The sequence below is a fragment of the Saimiri boliviensis genome, chromosome 5 (genome assembly GCF_048565385.1).
Source record: "Saimiri boliviensis isolate mSaiBol1 chromosome 5, mSaiBol1.pri, whole genome shotgun sequence".
Classification (NCBI taxonomy): Eukaryota; Metazoa; Chordata; class Mammalia; order Primates; family Cebidae; genus Saimiri; species Saimiri boliviensis.
This window is the reverse complement of record NC_133453.1, coordinates 34,643,783-34,660,152: the sequence shown is the minus strand read 5'-3', so window position 1 is coordinate 34,660,152 and position 16,370 is coordinate 34,643,783. Positions and strand designations below refer to the sequence as shown.

The window sequence follows — 16,370 nt, the reverse complement described above, 5'->3', positions numbered from 1 at the left end:
GCCTGGACTTCTTGCAGCTAGAGTCTCTTACCAATGGCTGTCACATCCTATTTCTGAATCTTAACCCATTCCATCCATGTGCCTAACCATTAATTTATTCAACACTTACTTACTGAGCATCTCTGTTCTAAACACTAGGGATACAGTAGTGAACAAAAAAATGCTCCTGCCTTTGTGAAGTTGACATTCTAGAAGGAGGATACAGAAAATAAACAAATTAATGAATAACTGAATGTTAGGCAGAAAAATGTCAGGAAGAAAAATTAGATCGAGTATGAGGATAAAAACTTACAGGGTAACAGGCAGGTGGAAGACTTACTTGATGAGGTGACATGTGATAAGAAAGCTGAATGAAAGGAAGGAGCAAGCCATGCAGAAACTTGGGAAAAGGCCAGATGTGGTGGCACATGTCTATAATCCCAACACTTTGGGAGACAGTGCCAGGAGGATGTGATGGGAAGCCATTAGCAGGTTTTGATTATGGAGCTAATATGAACAGATATATAGTCTAAAGGGCTTGTTCTAAAGGCTACTTATTACGGAATACCATTTATATGACATTCTGGAAAATGCAAAATTATAGGGGCAGAAAATAGATCAGTGGAGATGGAGTAAAGGGATAACCACAAAGTGGTAGTATAAGAGATCTGGGGAACTGAGGGAACTGTTCTGTATCTTGATTTAGGTGGTGGTTATACAACTGCATGCATCTGCAAAACTCCTAAAAGTGTAACTCAAAAGTGAATTCAATTCAAAGAAAGTAGAACATACACATACCCAGCCTACTCTGGCTGCTATGTAAACAATATACCTCCTGTGTAGCCGGGTACGGTGGCAAGTGCCTCCCAGCTACTCAGGAGGCTGAGACAGGAGATGTGCTTGAACCCGGGAGTTGGAAGTTGCAGTGAGCCAAGATCACGCCATTGCACTCCAGCCTGGGTGACAGAGTGAGACTCTGACTCAACAACAACAACAACAAATATATCTGCAGGGGCATATGGCAAGAAGGGAGATCGATTAGATTATTATTACAATCCAGGCAAAGATAATGGTAGCTTCGACTAGAATGGTAGCAGTGAAATTGATAAAATGTGTTTGGATTCAGAATATAATATGAAAATAGAGGCTGGGCACAGTGGCTCAGGTCTGTAATCTCAGCACTTTGGGAGGCCAAGGTGGGCGGATCACTTGAGGTCAGGAGTTCAAAACCAACCGGGCCAACATGGTGAAACCCTGTCTCTACAAAAAAATACAAAAATTAGCTGGGTGTGGTGGTGCATGCCTGTAGTCCCAGCTACTTGGGAGGCTACTATGGGAGAGCTGCTTGAACTTAGGAGACAGAGGTGGCAGAAGCCGAGACTGCACCACTGCACTCAAACTGGGTAACAGAGCTAGACTCTGTCTCAACAAAAAAAGAAAGCAGAGCCAAGAGATTTGAACAGAGTTTTCATCTCCCAGTGTCAGTCTCTCACAGGAGCGCTGATGGGGTACAATGCTTCTTATAGTCTCTTAAATAATTTTTGACCTAAAACCAAAATAGCTCAAACTAGTGTCAGATTCTTTAACTAACTTCAGAGAAAACCATTTTCAAAAATTTGTATTGTAAATACTTAAAAAATTAATTAGTATAATTATGATTGTTATATAAAATGTATATTATTTTATGACTAATTTACATTATACTAATTCAGTCTTAGGTCTGCCTCATTAATTCACCTAAGTAGGAATGTTTAACCAGCTGAAAAGAATAAAGCTGCTTTCAATTTCTCTAAAAGCATTCACACAATAATTGTTATAGGAACCAAAAATTCATTCATATGAAATTCCTAAAGCAGACACTGAAGTCCAGTTTTTCTACTTAACAATATCTTCCTGGTCTTTGAAGTATGCTGGAATGGCAGAACTTTAAAATAAAAATATGCAGCTGGGATCATTTACTTTCGTGATTCGAAAGCTACAGGGCCAACACCAAGGGTCTGTGTAACAAGAGCGAAACTCCGTCTCAAAAAAAAAAAAAAAAAAAAAAGAAATTATCAGTGAAGGTCCACGAAAGTGGTTCAAAAAGCCTATTAAAATTATTCCTAAGGCCGGGCGCGGTGGCTCAAGCCTGTAATCCCAGCACTTTGGGAGGCCGAGGTGGGTGGATCACGAGGTCAAGAGATCAAGACCATCCTGGTCAACATGGTGAAACCCCGTCTCTACTAAAAATACAAAAAATTAGCTGGGCATGGTGGCGCGTGCCTGTAATCCCAGCTACTCAGGAGGCGGAGGCAGGAGAATTGCCTGAACCCAGGAGGTGGAGGTTGCGGTGAGCCGAGATCGTGCCATTGCACTCCAGCCTGGGTAACAAGAGCGAAACTCCACCTCAAAAAAAAAAATAAAAATAAAAAAATAAAATTATTCCTTAGCTATGACAAGGAGTGAAAGGAGATCATTTTGGAGCTTTAAGATTTGACTATCTGTTGAATTTTAGACTTGCATGGGGCCTGTAGTCCTTTTGTTTTGGCCAATTTCTCCCATTTGGAATGGCTGAATTTAACCAATGGCTGCACCCCCATTGTATCTAGGAAGTAACTAACTTGTTTTTGATTTTACAGGCTTATAGGCAGAAAGGACTTGCCTTGAGGTAATGCTGAAATGAGCTGAGACTTTGGGGTACTGTTGGGAAGGCAAGATTCATCTTGAAATGTGAAGATATGAGATTTGGGAGGTGCCAGGGCAGAATGATATGATTTAGCTCTGTGTCCCCATCCAAATCTCATCTTGTAGCTCCCACAATTCCCATGTGCTGTGGGAGGGACCTAGTGGGAGATGACTGAATTATGGGAGCAGGTCTTTCCCGTGTTGTTCTCATAATAATGAATGGGTATCAATGTGATCTGATGGTTTTACAAATGGGATTTGCCCTCCACAAGCTCTTTTTCTGCCTGCCAACAACCATGTAAGATGTGACTTGCTCTTCCTTGCCTTCCACCATGATTCTGAGACCTCACCAGCCATGTGGAACTGTGAGTCCAATTAACTCTTTTTCTTTTGTAAACTGCCCAGTCTCAGATGTCTTTATCAGCAGGGTATACACCAGTGAATCACACACATTGAGGCTGAGGTCCAAAAAATGCTGAATCTTTAGTCCCTAGTTATACACTGAGCTGGTGGCAAAGCAAGGATCACAAGTTCCAACTATTAAGTCCTGGTCTAATACCCATTCCCTAAGGATCCCTGATAACTATAATATGCTTACAGAGAGCAGGAAGTATCTCACTTTCTAGTACACAAGGTACCTAGGAGAGTATCTTGCAACAACTGCTTGATGGATAAAACAATAAAAAAGAACTTCCTTTAAATGATTATATAATTTAGATATTCCACAAATTCAAATTTGTCTCTCCTCTAAATTATTCTGAATTAATTAGGATGTATAATATTAGCATTAACAAAAGGAATAATTACAGATTTATAGAAAGACTAGACGTTTGACCGAAATTTTATCAACTATTCAAGACGTTTGTAGAATTACATATAAGAAAGCAAAAACCTAGAGACATAGGAACAAAGAGAGTATTTAGAAAATGTCCTATGTATAAGATATGTATCTTAAGGTAATAAAATGTATCTTAAGGCAATAAAAATCCTGTCTCAAAACTTGTTTCAGTGATTTATATACATATATAATTTGTGCTAAGTCATAAAGTATTTCCTACAGTGGATAACTATCAAAAGTTTGAAAGCCTCTGTTGCAGAACTTACCATTTTTTTGGCATGTTCTTCACACAGAGGTGTCTGATGTGTAATGTCAAAAACTGGCACAGAGCACTGCTGTCCATCTGCAAACTTGGCTGTGCAACTTGAGAAGAGCTGCTGAGAGTGGTTCAAGAGGATATCTGGGTTTTTTGTAAGTTAGGAATAAAATACACTGAAACTCTAATTTTCAATTTCTATATAAAATTTGCTTGTTCCCCTACTTACATTTAATAAGTACAAACTTTACTATCCATAAAAGTTACAAAGTACTAGCTCAACTACTGATTTGCGAAAATAATAGTAGCATTTATCAGATGGCAACTCTGAAGGACTCCATTTTGCTAATGGGATCCTGGCACCAGTCTCCTTAATGACCATTCTGAATCAAACTGTGTTATTTGAAAAAGCAGGGTCATTTCCTTCTTAACATGTAAACTTCATTTAAAGTTCCACTTAATGGTTTCTGTTTTTTTGTTTTGAGATAAAGTCTCGCTGTGTTGCCCAGGATGGAGTGCAATGGCACCATCTCGGCTCACTGCAACCTCCCCGACTCCCAGGTTCAAGCAAGCAATTCTCCTGTCTCAGCCTCCCGTGTAGCTGGGATTGCAGATGTGTGCCATCACACCTGGCTAATTTTTTGTATTTTATTAGAAATGGGGTTTCGCCATGTTGGCCAGGCTGGTCTTGGACTCCTGACCTCAAGTGATCCACCCGCCTCAGCCTCCCAAAGTACTGAGATTACAGGTACAAACCACCATGCCTGGCCAATGGTTTTTGTTTTTATGTTTTAACAGCTCTTAAAAGGAAAATTTTCTGCCTATGGTACTTATCAAGATTAAAAATTTAAAGATATAATTATTAAAAACCCATCTTTCCAGAGTTGACTATTTTGCTTCACATTTCCAGCACCAAACTCACAACTTACAAAAAATTACTTTTAAATCAAAACTTTACTGTTGGTCAGGCACAGTGTCTCACACCTATACTCACAGCACTCTGGGAGGCCAAAGTGGATTGAGCGTCAGGGGTTCAAGATCAGCCTGGGCAACATGGCGAAACACTACCTCTACAAAAAGGTACAAAAATCAGTCAGGCATGGTAGTGCATGCCTGTAGTCCCAGGTACTGAGGAAGCTGTGATGGGAAGATCACCAGGGCCCAGGCACGTCAAGGCTGCAGTGAGCAGAGGTTGTACCACTGTACTCCAGCCTGGGTGATAGAGTGAGACCCTGTCTCTAAACAAACAAACAAACAAACAAACATGGGTTTTACATCATTGATATTTTTAACCACTCATACTTTTAGCTACTACGTTTCCTTAAGACTTATCTTATATCTGTTAAGGACCTTTGTGCTTTTCCTTTATGGTTTTTAGGTAAAACTATTTATAAAGCCTTTATTACCTAGAAACGGTGCTGAAAAAGTTGTTCTAAGAACAGAAAGGAGGGCAAAAATTAAATAGATGGTAAAGTAATTGCTATTTTTAAATGCTATCTAATTTTAAAATATTCAATAAAAGTCACAGCAACAATATTTCTTCACCAACCTAAAGCTCCTTAACATAGGTTTCCTCAAGTATACTGTTTAAAAAGAGATCTTCTTTCCTAGTCAATGATGTGTATTACCTTTCATTCATTTGAAATCAGCACTGTACTCACTAAAAAGAGTAAACTATTCTTACAGGAAAAAGTACTGTAAGAGTAAAACTGTGTAACTGTCTTAGAAGACTAAAAACAGTTTTTAAAAATGTGATTTGATTTTTTCCATCTATGAATGTTATAGTTCCTTCTCACAAGCTACCAGGAATCACCTGAGGGACCAGAATTCTATTAACAAAATATAATTAAGTGACAGACACTAGAGGAACTTGCCATTTGCTATCAATTTTGCTTGTTTTGTTGCGATGTTTGAATAAAGCAGGAAAAATTATTCAGAGAACATCATGAAAATTATAAGTTATATAAAATTATTTTAAACATTAAACAGTTATGGTTTTAAAAGTCATTCACTTGATTTAAAAATGAAATATATGGCCCCAAATTAGGTAGTACTTTTTCAATGCACATTCCATTGAGTTGAAAGGATACGTTGGAAACAATGTCTGGTGAATGGAAGGGCTTTGTTAGTGCACTGTTCACCCTTCACGGTTCCATTGCATGCTGCTGGTTCCACCTCCCTCAACTTGGTTCGGCTTATGCTAAGGAAACAAAACAACAAAATTAAGTTTTTTAAAATGCTTTAAAAATCCAGGGTAATTTTTCAACATGATGTCACAACTCTGTAACACCCTCATTATAATATCTATAGCGGCCGGGCGCGGTGGCTCAAGCCTGTAATCCCAGCACTTTGGGAGGCCGAGGCGGGTGGATCACGAGGTCGAGAGATCGAGACCATCCCGGTCAACATGGTGAAACCCCGTCTGTACTAAAAATACAAAAAATTAGCTGGGCATGGTGGCGCGTGCCTGTAATCCGAGCTACTCAGGAAGCTGAGGCAGGAGAATTGCCTGAACCCAGGAGGCGGAGGTTGCGGTGAGCCGAGATCGCGCCATTGCACTCCAGCCTGGGTTACGAGAGCAAAAACTCCGTCTCAAAAAAAAAACAAAACAAACAAACAAAAAAAAACTAGCCGGGCGCGGTGGCTCAAGCCTGTAATCCCAGCACTTTGGGAGGCTGAGGCGGGTGGATCACGAGGTCGAGAGATCGAGACCATCCTGGTCAACACGGTGAAACCCCGTCTCTACTAAAAATACAAAAAATCCACTGGGCATGGTGGCGCGTGCCTGTAATCCCAGCTACTCAGGAGGCTGAGGCAGGAGAATTGCCTGAACCCAGGAGGCAGAGGTTGCGGTGAGCCGAGATCGCGCCATTGCACTCCAGCCTGGGTAACAAGAGCGAAACTCCGTCTCAAAAAAAAAAAAAAAATATCTATAGCATCTCTGGTCACTAAATAAAATGCAAATGTGAGTTAAGGAAAGAAGGCATTACAATTACCAACTGTGTTATTTCCCTAATTTTCTGACATTCAAAGCAAATAGTTGTATCAAATATGTTTCAAATATGTCTATCTTTAAGTGATGTCTTGTTTCCTTTTTCTTCACAAAGAGGCAGTAAAGTGATGAAGAACTTTACCGATGAAGACAATAGACAGAATCAGACAGACCTGGTTCTGAATCTCAGCTCTCCCTCTTACTAGCTGTGTGACCACGGGCATGTTACCTGGCCTGATTTAAGCCTAATTTCCTCACCCGTAGAGCAGAGACAATAAGGTTCCTTGAGCTGACAGGGTTGTTGGGAGCATAAAAAGATTAAGCACATCTAAACCACTTATATACAGTATATAGTGTTAAATAGTAAACAGTCAGCGGTTGTTAGTCATGACTATAATTATCACCATCATTAGGAATTGACTGCCTCATGCTGCTAAACCCATAAATCTGCCAAAAAAAAAAAAAAATCATCTCATACATGGGAAGAGGATACTGATATGCAGAAAGGGCTGAGTAGCTTTTATCCTCCAAAATGTACTCACTTTAGATCAATTTTTTTCAAGTTTCTATTATATGTGCAATCCATGTTTCATTATTTAAATCTTATGTCCATTTGTATACTTAATGTTTAAATATTTTAACTTATTCAAAATCTTATGAATAAGCGATGCATTCACATGGATCCATAAAAAAATGAAAGAACAGAATGCTAGGCAGTGAAGAATCGACTTCTCCCCCTTGCCCCCTAATTTGCCAGCCTTCCACTCACTCTATAATGTATTCACGTTATTAGTTTGCAGATCCTTCCAGTTTCTTTACCCAAACATACAAAAACACAAATAAGTAACATTTAAATTCTTAGCAGGGGGTCAGGTGCAGTGGCTCACACCAGTAATCCCAGCACTTTGGGAGGCAGAGGAGGGCTCCCCTAATCAAACAGGATCGCTTAAGCCCAGGAGTTTGAGACAAGCCAGGGCAACAGAGGGAGACCCCCATCTCTATTGAAAAAAAAAAAAAGACAATTCTTAGAAATAACAAAACCTATCCTATTTACATGACTCTATAAAGCATTGCAAACTATTAGGTCTTTACAAGTCTGAGTATGAGGAAAAAAATCTACTTAACATACTAAGTTCAAGCCAGATATCATGAACAAAAAATATTTTGAGTTGTTTGTTTCTTATATCTTTCTCAGGGTTTCAATGAAATGATTTACATGCATTAGGTAACGACACACAAAATCTAAATTACATATGAATTTACACAAAATATAAATTACATATGAATTTACACAAAATATAAATAATACTTCAACCTTAGTTATCAATTTCATATAAACTGTAAAGACCATTTATATGTCCATGGTGCTGCCTTAGAATGTGCCTTAACTAAGATTTCTGCAAGATTCGTCAGGATTATAAGAGTAGGGAAGTGGATCATCATAGAACTAAACAGTTAATTCCTACTAGTTTATCCATCGTTTCTTTAATAAGTCATTTGCATTAAATTTAGTCCCATAAAAATAATATACAATTTCAAATAAATAAACCTTTACTATTCTGGCAGCTAAGCCCAAGTTCTCTTGGTCTAGATTTAAATAGAAGGCTCTCTATATTAACGGAATAACCTTTTTTTCTTACTTTCTTTCTTTCTTTTCTTTTTTTTTTTTTTGAGATGGAGTTTTGCTCTGTTGCCCAGGCTGGAGTGCAAAGGCATGATCTCGGCTCACTGCAACCCCCGCCTCTCAGGTTCAAGTGATTGTCCTGTCTCAGCCTCCCAAATAGCTGGGATTACAAGTGCCTGCCACCATGCCAGGTTAACTTTTTGTATTTTTTAGTAGAGACGGGGTTTCACTATGTTGGCCAGGCTGTTCTCAAACTCTGGCCTTCAGGTAATCCACCTGCCTCAGCCTCCCAAAGTGCTAAGACTACAGGTGTGTACCACCACACCTGGCCTGAATCAATAATTTTCATTAAATACTCTAATAAACTGCTCAGTTATGTAACAAGCCTAGCGTACAATACATTCCCTCATTTTCTTTATTCTAAACTTGCAAAATAACTATTTGTTTCATTTTTTAAAATTGCCTTATCTAAACTTGCAAAATAACTATTGGTTTCATTTTTTAAAATTGCCTTATGTTCCAACTTACCAATTACCTCTCAAAATAAATCCAAAGTCAGAATTTCAATAACCCCATGGATAAATTAAGGTAAAAATGGCTGGACATGGTGGCTCACACCTGTAATCCCAGCACTTTGAGAGGCTGAGGTGGGCAGATCACTAGGTCAGGAATTCTAGACCAGCCTGGCCAACGTAGTGAAACCCTGTATCTACCAAAAATACAAAAAACCAGCCAGGTGTGGTGGCAGGCACCTGTAATCCCAGCTACTTGGGAGACTGAGGCAGAAGAATTGCTTGAACCTGGGAGGTGGAGGTTGCAGTGAGCCAAGATCACACCACTGCACTCCAGCCCAAGTGACAGTGCAAGACTTGGTCTCAAAAGAAAAAAGAAAAAAAAGAAAAGGTAAAAATGCTTGATGTAATTTAGATATCTTTTATTATCCAAATAAGCCCAACAAAACAAAGGAAATTACCAAAACTTTGTCATGTCTTTAATATTTAAAAAAATCTACTACAGGATTCCCTTTGATATGCCCTATAGCATCCCCCATAAACGATGATGTTTCCACACAAACAACATAGTCACTGTAGGACTGTGGGCTGCAAGATACTTAATTTGGGCTCAATGGCTTATTCCACTTACTCATCAATAAATATGACAAAGTTATTTTTTAGGAAAGACTAACATTATTCAGATTTTATTTGATTTTATTTTTTGAGGGAATCTCCCTCTGTCATCCTCATCTCTACAAAAAAAAAAAAAAATTTTTTTTGTTTTAATTAGCTGGGTAAAGTTTCACATGCCTATAGTCCCAGCTACTCAGGAGTCCAAGCTGGGAGGGTCATTTGAGCCCAGGAGTTTGAGGCTGCAGTGAGCTATGATCACACAGCTGCACTCCAGCCTGGGCAACAGAGCAAGACCTTGTCTCTAAAAACAAAAAACCAACACAGAAAAGAAACTAAAATAACACAAGTAAATAAACATGAAATACTACTTTTGTAGTTAACAAACTATAACTGTTACTTTTAAATAACAGGAAATTTCTAAGCACCGTAGTTTTCTTTTAAGCCAGATAACCTTTCCAAATCTTCAATGAATAAATGCTAATCAAATTTCAGCGAAATATCAGTAATGCTTTACTTTCACTGTTAGGTCATGGTAATATTATTTTGTCACCTGTAGCACTTTAACAAAGCAAGAAAACCAAAACACAATGCTTAAATATTTGGGACTTAGTGGCTATCTCCCCTTGTGCTCCAACTATCCTCTCACAAACTAAAGAAAACAAACTGAGATGAGCCCCTTAGGAATAGGTAGCCGTGCACGGCTCTAACCTGGTTCCGCTGCATGCAGCTCTCCGCAGTTCTTGTATTAACTGACCAGTGCATTCTGGTTCTTTACTGGCCGCCTGCAGCAAAGCTTTCCTAAATGTATGCCGGCATTTCTTTTGACGAGCTTCTGCCCGCTCCAGGCGGCAGAGGTGCTTATATTTCTGCTGAAAGTAAGTGCAAAGTTGGGTCACCCTGGAGCTCCTACTCTCCGCATCATCATCATCTGACCTGGAAAGCGCAGGGAGAGAAATAAAAAACTGATTACACATTAAGTTCGTTTTAGGCAGAGAATTGCAAAGTGTGGCTGAATGCACAGGTTTAAAACTTTTGTGGCATGTAAGCAGGTAACACAATTAGAGTAAGAGAATTCCAGTAGAGCTAAAAATGAGTGCAGTATTTCAACAATAAGGATAGAGTTAATCCAGTGTTTTCAGAAACAGCTTAGTATCATTAGACACTTAATATATGAGTGTCTTCTAAATTTTAAGTGACTAGAGACTCTTGAGAAAAAAATTAATTTCTTTCCCTTTACTTACAAAAAGTCTGAGTAAATGACATGACAGTTATGAAGAAACACACAGCATAATTTCATAAAAGAAGGTCCTACCAGAAATCAAGTAGTGAATCCTAACGGTTTACTATCTAAGAGTTGCCCTTTTAAACATTCTGGTTTTTAACTACCTTTTTCTTGCTAAATGCCTAGAGAATTTTGGTTGTAGGGATCACATTAATTCTACCATGTATTTTTTTTAAACTATGGAATTATCCTAAACAGCATTTACTAAATCAGGGATTACATACAGGATTTTCCATCACATGCTAATAATGTGATTGATTGGTGTCCTGGCTGAGAGGCTATGTGGAAATGATGCTGAGGGAACATCTAAGCTCAACAAGAAAGGGTGCTGAGCTTAGTTAGCAATACCTACCACAAGCGAGGTTTAAAAGGCCACTTTTCCATGGAACAAATGTGATCTTACTTTTTACCATTAGGAATACTGCATACTGAACTTGAAAACTGACCTGTTATTTTAGCTTCTTTCTCGTCTATCTTCAGTAAATACCACACACGTGACACCATAGACTATATATTCTTAATAATCTGCTATTCATTGCTTGGTTTCTCTTAAGTGGTATTATTATTCTTTTCTTCAGCATAGCCTACAATAGGCTACTGTATAAACTTCGAATTTTTTATTTATTATTTTATTTTTTGAGATGAAGTTTCACTCTTGTTGCCCAGGCTGGAGTGCAATGGCGTGATCTTGGTTCACCACAACCTCCGCCTCCTGGGTTCAAGCAATTCTCCTACCTCAGCCTCCCAAGTAGCTGTCATTACAGGCATGCACTACTATGACTGGCTAATTTTGTATTTTTAGTAGAGACAGGGTTTCTCCATGTTAGGCTGGTCTCAAACTCCCAACCTCAGGTAATCCGCCTGCCTTAGCCTCCCAAAGAGATGGGATTACAGGTGTGAGCCACCATGCCCAGCTAAACTTCTATTTAGTACCTCTCCTAAGAAGCATATTCTCAGCAGTATACTTTTTACTACACATCTACAAACGGAAGGATTTTACTTCAATCTTTTCATTTATTCAACATTCAACATTTACTGTGTATCTATTATGCTCAGCACTACAGAAGAGAGACCAATGTTTCAGAGTTTATAATGCAATTTAGACAAGACACTTCCCAGAAGCTAAAACAATCCAAGAAAGAATAAAATCAGTGGCTGGGAATGTGGCTCATGCCTGTAATCCTAGCACTTTAGGAGGCCAAAGCAGGAGGATTACCTGAGATCAGGAGTTCAATACCAGCTAGGCCAACATGGTAAAACCCTGTGTCTACTAAAAATACAAAAATTAGCTGGGCATGGTGGCACACGCCTATAATCCCAGCTACTTGGGAGGCTGAGGCAAAACAATTGCTCGAGCCCAGGAGACAGAGGTTGCAGTGAGCTGAGTTCGCGTCACTGCACCCCAGCCTGGCCAAGACAGTGGGACTCTGTCTCAAAAAACAAACAAACAAAAAGAATAAAATCAGTAACTACTTTTATAAGTTAATTCGTGGGGCAGGTGGGCCAATGATTCAAATATCTGACCACAAATAAGAAAAATCTGGGAACATTTAAAAGTTTCAGATTCCTAGGACCTACGCCAAGTCTACTGAACCAGAATCTCAATGGTATAGGGCTCAGGATTCTTCATTTTGAATTTTTCCCTGACCTCTGACAGTAGGTCTACACTTGGAAGTTCTCACAGAGCTAGCAAGTGTGATAAATATCTTTCAGACAAGATAGAGAATAGTGAAGTACCACAACAGAGGTCTAGGTATGGTGTTACTGAAGTTCACTGGAAAGACAGCTGGAAGGGCCAGGCATGGTGGCTCACACCTATAATCCCAGCACTTCGGGAGACCAAGGTGGGAAGATCACTTGAGGTCAAGAGTTCGACCAACATGGCAAAATCCTGTCTCTACTAAAAATACAAAAAGCACCCATGTGTGATGGTGCATTACTGTAATCCCAGCTACTGGGGAGGCTGAGGCAGGAGAATCATTTGAACCTGGGAGGCAGAGGTTGCAGTAAGCTGAGATCGCAGCAGTACACTCCATCCTGGGTGACAGAGCAAAACTTTGTCTCGGAAAAAAAAAAAAAGAATCTGCTGGAAGGAAAGAAAGGCTTTGCAGAGGAGGTAACAGCAGAAATGAGACCTGAAGAAAGAGGACCACACACAAATAGAACACGTAATTCAAGATAAAGAGACAGGACAGTGAACAGCAAGAATGTAAGTTAACTTGGTTTGGCTAAGGTATTGGGTCTGTAAGGGAATAATGATAGCTAAGTTCAGCTTTCTAAACCTAAATGCCAAATTAGCCGGGCGCGGTGGCTCAAGCCTGTAATCCCAGCACTTTGGGAGGCCGAGGCGGGTGGATCACGAGGTCAAGAGATCAAGACCATCCTGGTCAACATGGTGAAACCCCGCCTCTACTAAAAATACAAAAAATTAGCTGGGCATGGTGGCGCGTGCCTGTAATCCCAGCTACTCAGGAGGCTGAGGCAGGAGAATTGCCTGAACCCAGGAGGCGGAGGTTGCGCTGAGCCGAGATCGCGCCATTGCACTCTAGCCTGGGTAACAAGAGCGAAACTCCGTCTCAAAAACAAAAACAAAAACAAAATAAATGTCAAATTAAAGAGTTTAACCTTTATTCCACAGGCAAGGCAGAAGCCTCGTAATTTTTTAAATTTTGCAATCCTAACTGCTAAGCTTTGTAATTGTTAAGAAAATACAGTAACAGAGGTGTGCCATGACAATGATTACAGTCAGCAACAGATAAAAATAAACAGAAGAAGAGAGAGGGGAAGATGGTTAAAAAATTACTGTGAAATTCCAGGTAAGAGATAACAAGGATCCATGCTAGGATGGAAGGAGCAGGACCGGAGAGCGTGAAGCAATCTGCATGTATAAAAAACAAGTTTTGTCAGCTAGCAAGGACCAGGGAAGGGACAATAAACAGGCAGCAGTTTCCACTAAGGAAGACTGGAGAAGGACAGTAGCATCATGTATAAAGCAAAGAACTAAAAATAAAAAAAAATTAGCCATGCCTGTAGTCCCAGCTACTTGGGAGGCTGAGGCAGGAGAATTGCCTGAACCCAGGAGGTGAAGGTTGCAGTGAGCCAAGATCATGCCACTGCACTCCAGCCTGGGCAACAGACTCCTGTCTCAAAAAACAAACAAAGCAAGACATATAAGGGTCATTATCATAAGAGAAGTAACTCACTTTGGTGACTCAATATGAAGGATTAGAAAGTCAATGACTCAATGGCTTTAAATCTACATAACTAGAAAACTGGATGTCTCATTCATAGAAAAAGCAAATGGAGAGGACGGGCAGGTCTTAAAGGGAAGGTAAAGCTTGGGTGAATAGTCAGTTGCCAAAATGCGTACCCCCATCACCACTATTGCCACCTCAGTGTCTCCTGGCTCCAATCCCACTCTTAGGACAGCACCGTGACCACTGCCTAGCCCTGCCTGCCTCCTGTGCTGCACGCCCCTCTTGCACTAGGCCCAGATGGCGCTTTACTGCTAGGACTGGCTTAAAATAGAGAAGATACTGGTGATCACCATGGCAATGCGATGCAGGACTGGATTGCACCTCTGACTTGGACGGACAGAGCAGAGTGCAGAGGCTTGCATCATGAATTTTAGCTCCAAAACACTTGCAAAAACAAACAGGAATCCCAAGAGGACCCACAGACCCTCTGAAGGAAGTAGACTGCTCCTGCAAGACCTGAGAGACATCCCAAATACTGTGAGTGCCCAAAGTATTTGGGACCTGGGAAAGGGAAATCCTCCATTCCCAAACACACACCCGCGCTGGGGAAACTGAAGGTCTAGTTTGTAGGAGTTTCCAATCTTACCCGGAGCTGAGTCAATTTAGAGAGCTGAGTGAATTACAAGGGTAGAGGAAGAAGAAGGAAAGGCTCTAAGAGCTCACTGGGTCCCTTAGTAGGCCATTCCTACCTAGCATCACAGGGATCTTTCAGGAGGGCAGCCAGAGGCATGGGGAAAATGCCACAGAGAGAAGAAAATCTCCAGCTGAACTTTGTAACAATTTGAACCTGGCAAGAACCCTCATGGCCAGAACTTGGGGAAGGGCGCAAATCCCACGTGCAGACTCCACAGGTGAGGAAAGAACCAAAGCCCTTTTCTTTTGCAGCTAGGAGGCAGGTAGCCTGGGGCAAGTTCTCAAGCCCTGCTTGCCCACTGCCTGGAAACAGACATGGGGCTGTTAGGCAGGGCATGGTGGGAGTGAGGCTGGCTCTTCGGATTGGATGGGAGCTGGGTGAGGCCTATGACTGCCAGCTTTCCTCCACTTCCCTGACAACCTGCATGATTCAGCAGAGGCAGCCATAATACTCCTAGGTATACAACTCCACTGACCTGCGAACCTGTGCCTATACACACTGTCATCAGGTTATCCAAAGTTAAGACAAAGGAAAGAATTTTAAGAGCTGTCAGACATAGCCGGGCACGGTGGCTCACGCCTGTAATCCCAACACTTTGGGAGGCTGAGACGGGTGGATCACGCGGTCAAGAGATCAAGACCATCCTGGTCAACATGGCGAAACCCCGTCTCTACTAAAAATACAAAAATTAGCTGGGCATGGTGGTGCGTGCCTGTAATCCCTGCTACTCAGGAGGCTGAGGCAGGAGAATTGCCTGAACCCAGGATGCAGAGGTTCCGGTGAGCTGAGATCGCGCCATTGCACTCCAGCCTGGGTAACAAGAGCGAAACTCCGTCTCAAAAAAAAAAAAAAAAAAAAAAGAGCTGTCAGACAGAAGCTCTAGGTACCTGCCTAATATCACAGGGATCTTTGAACCCAAGATTAACGGCAGATTTCTCAGGAGAAACCCTACAAGCCAGAAGGGACTAGGGCCCTTTCTTCAACCTCCTTAATCAAAACAATTATCAGCCAAGAATTTTTTATCCAGCAAAACTAAGCATCATATATGAAGGAATGATAGTCTTTTCAGACAAACAAATGCCAAGAGAATTTGCCATTACCAAACTACCACTACTACAAGAACTGTTAAAAGAAGCTCTAAATCTTGAAACAAATCCTGGAAACACATCAGAACAGAACCTCTTTAAAGCATAAATCACACAGGACCTATAAAATAAAAATACAAGTTAGAAAGCAAAAACCAAAAACCAAAGTACATAGGCAACAAAGAGCACAATAAAGGCAATGGTACCTCACATTTCAATACCAACATTGAATGCAAATGGCCTAAATGCTCTACTTAAAAGATTCAGAACCACAGAATGGATAAGAACTCACCCACCAACTATCTGCTGTCTTGGGGAGACTCACCTAACATATAAGGACTCATATAAACTTAAAGTAAAAAGACATTTCGTGCAAATGGACACCAAAAGCAAGCAGAGGTAGCTATTCTTATATCAGACAAAACAAACTTTAAAGCAACAGTAGTTAAAAGAGACAAAGAGGGGCATTATATAATGGTAAAAGGCCTTGTCCAACAACCACAGAATACGCATTCTATTAAACAGCGCAGAGAACCTCCTCCATGATAGACCACATGCTACGTCACAAAATGAGCCTCAATAAGTTTAAGAAAATCGAAATTATATCAAGCACTCTCTCAGACTACAGTGGA

At 40.5% G+C, this 16,370-nt stretch overlaps 1 protein-coding gene across 6 annotated transcripts in view; it reads right to left on the bottom strand.

The window, feature by feature from the left end:
* INO80D (INO80 complex subunit D) overlaps positions 1 to 16,370 on the bottom strand; it is an 87,730-nt gene that overhangs the window by 18,910 nt on the left and 52,450 nt on the right. For all 6 annotated transcript variants that reach the window (XM_074399188.1, XM_010336408.2, XM_074399186.1 and 3 more), the window contains 3 exons: positions 10,189 to 10,413; positions 5,828 to 5,937; positions 3,748 to 3,881 (listed from right to left, as the gene is read on the bottom strand). In XM_074399188.1, the coding sequence (XP_074255289.1) occupies positions 3,748 to 3,881; positions 5,828 to 5,937; positions 10,189 to 10,413 (469 nt within the window). The remainder of the gene's footprint in view (positions 1 to 3,747; positions 3,882 to 5,827; positions 5,938 to 10,188; positions 10,414 to 16,370) is intronic.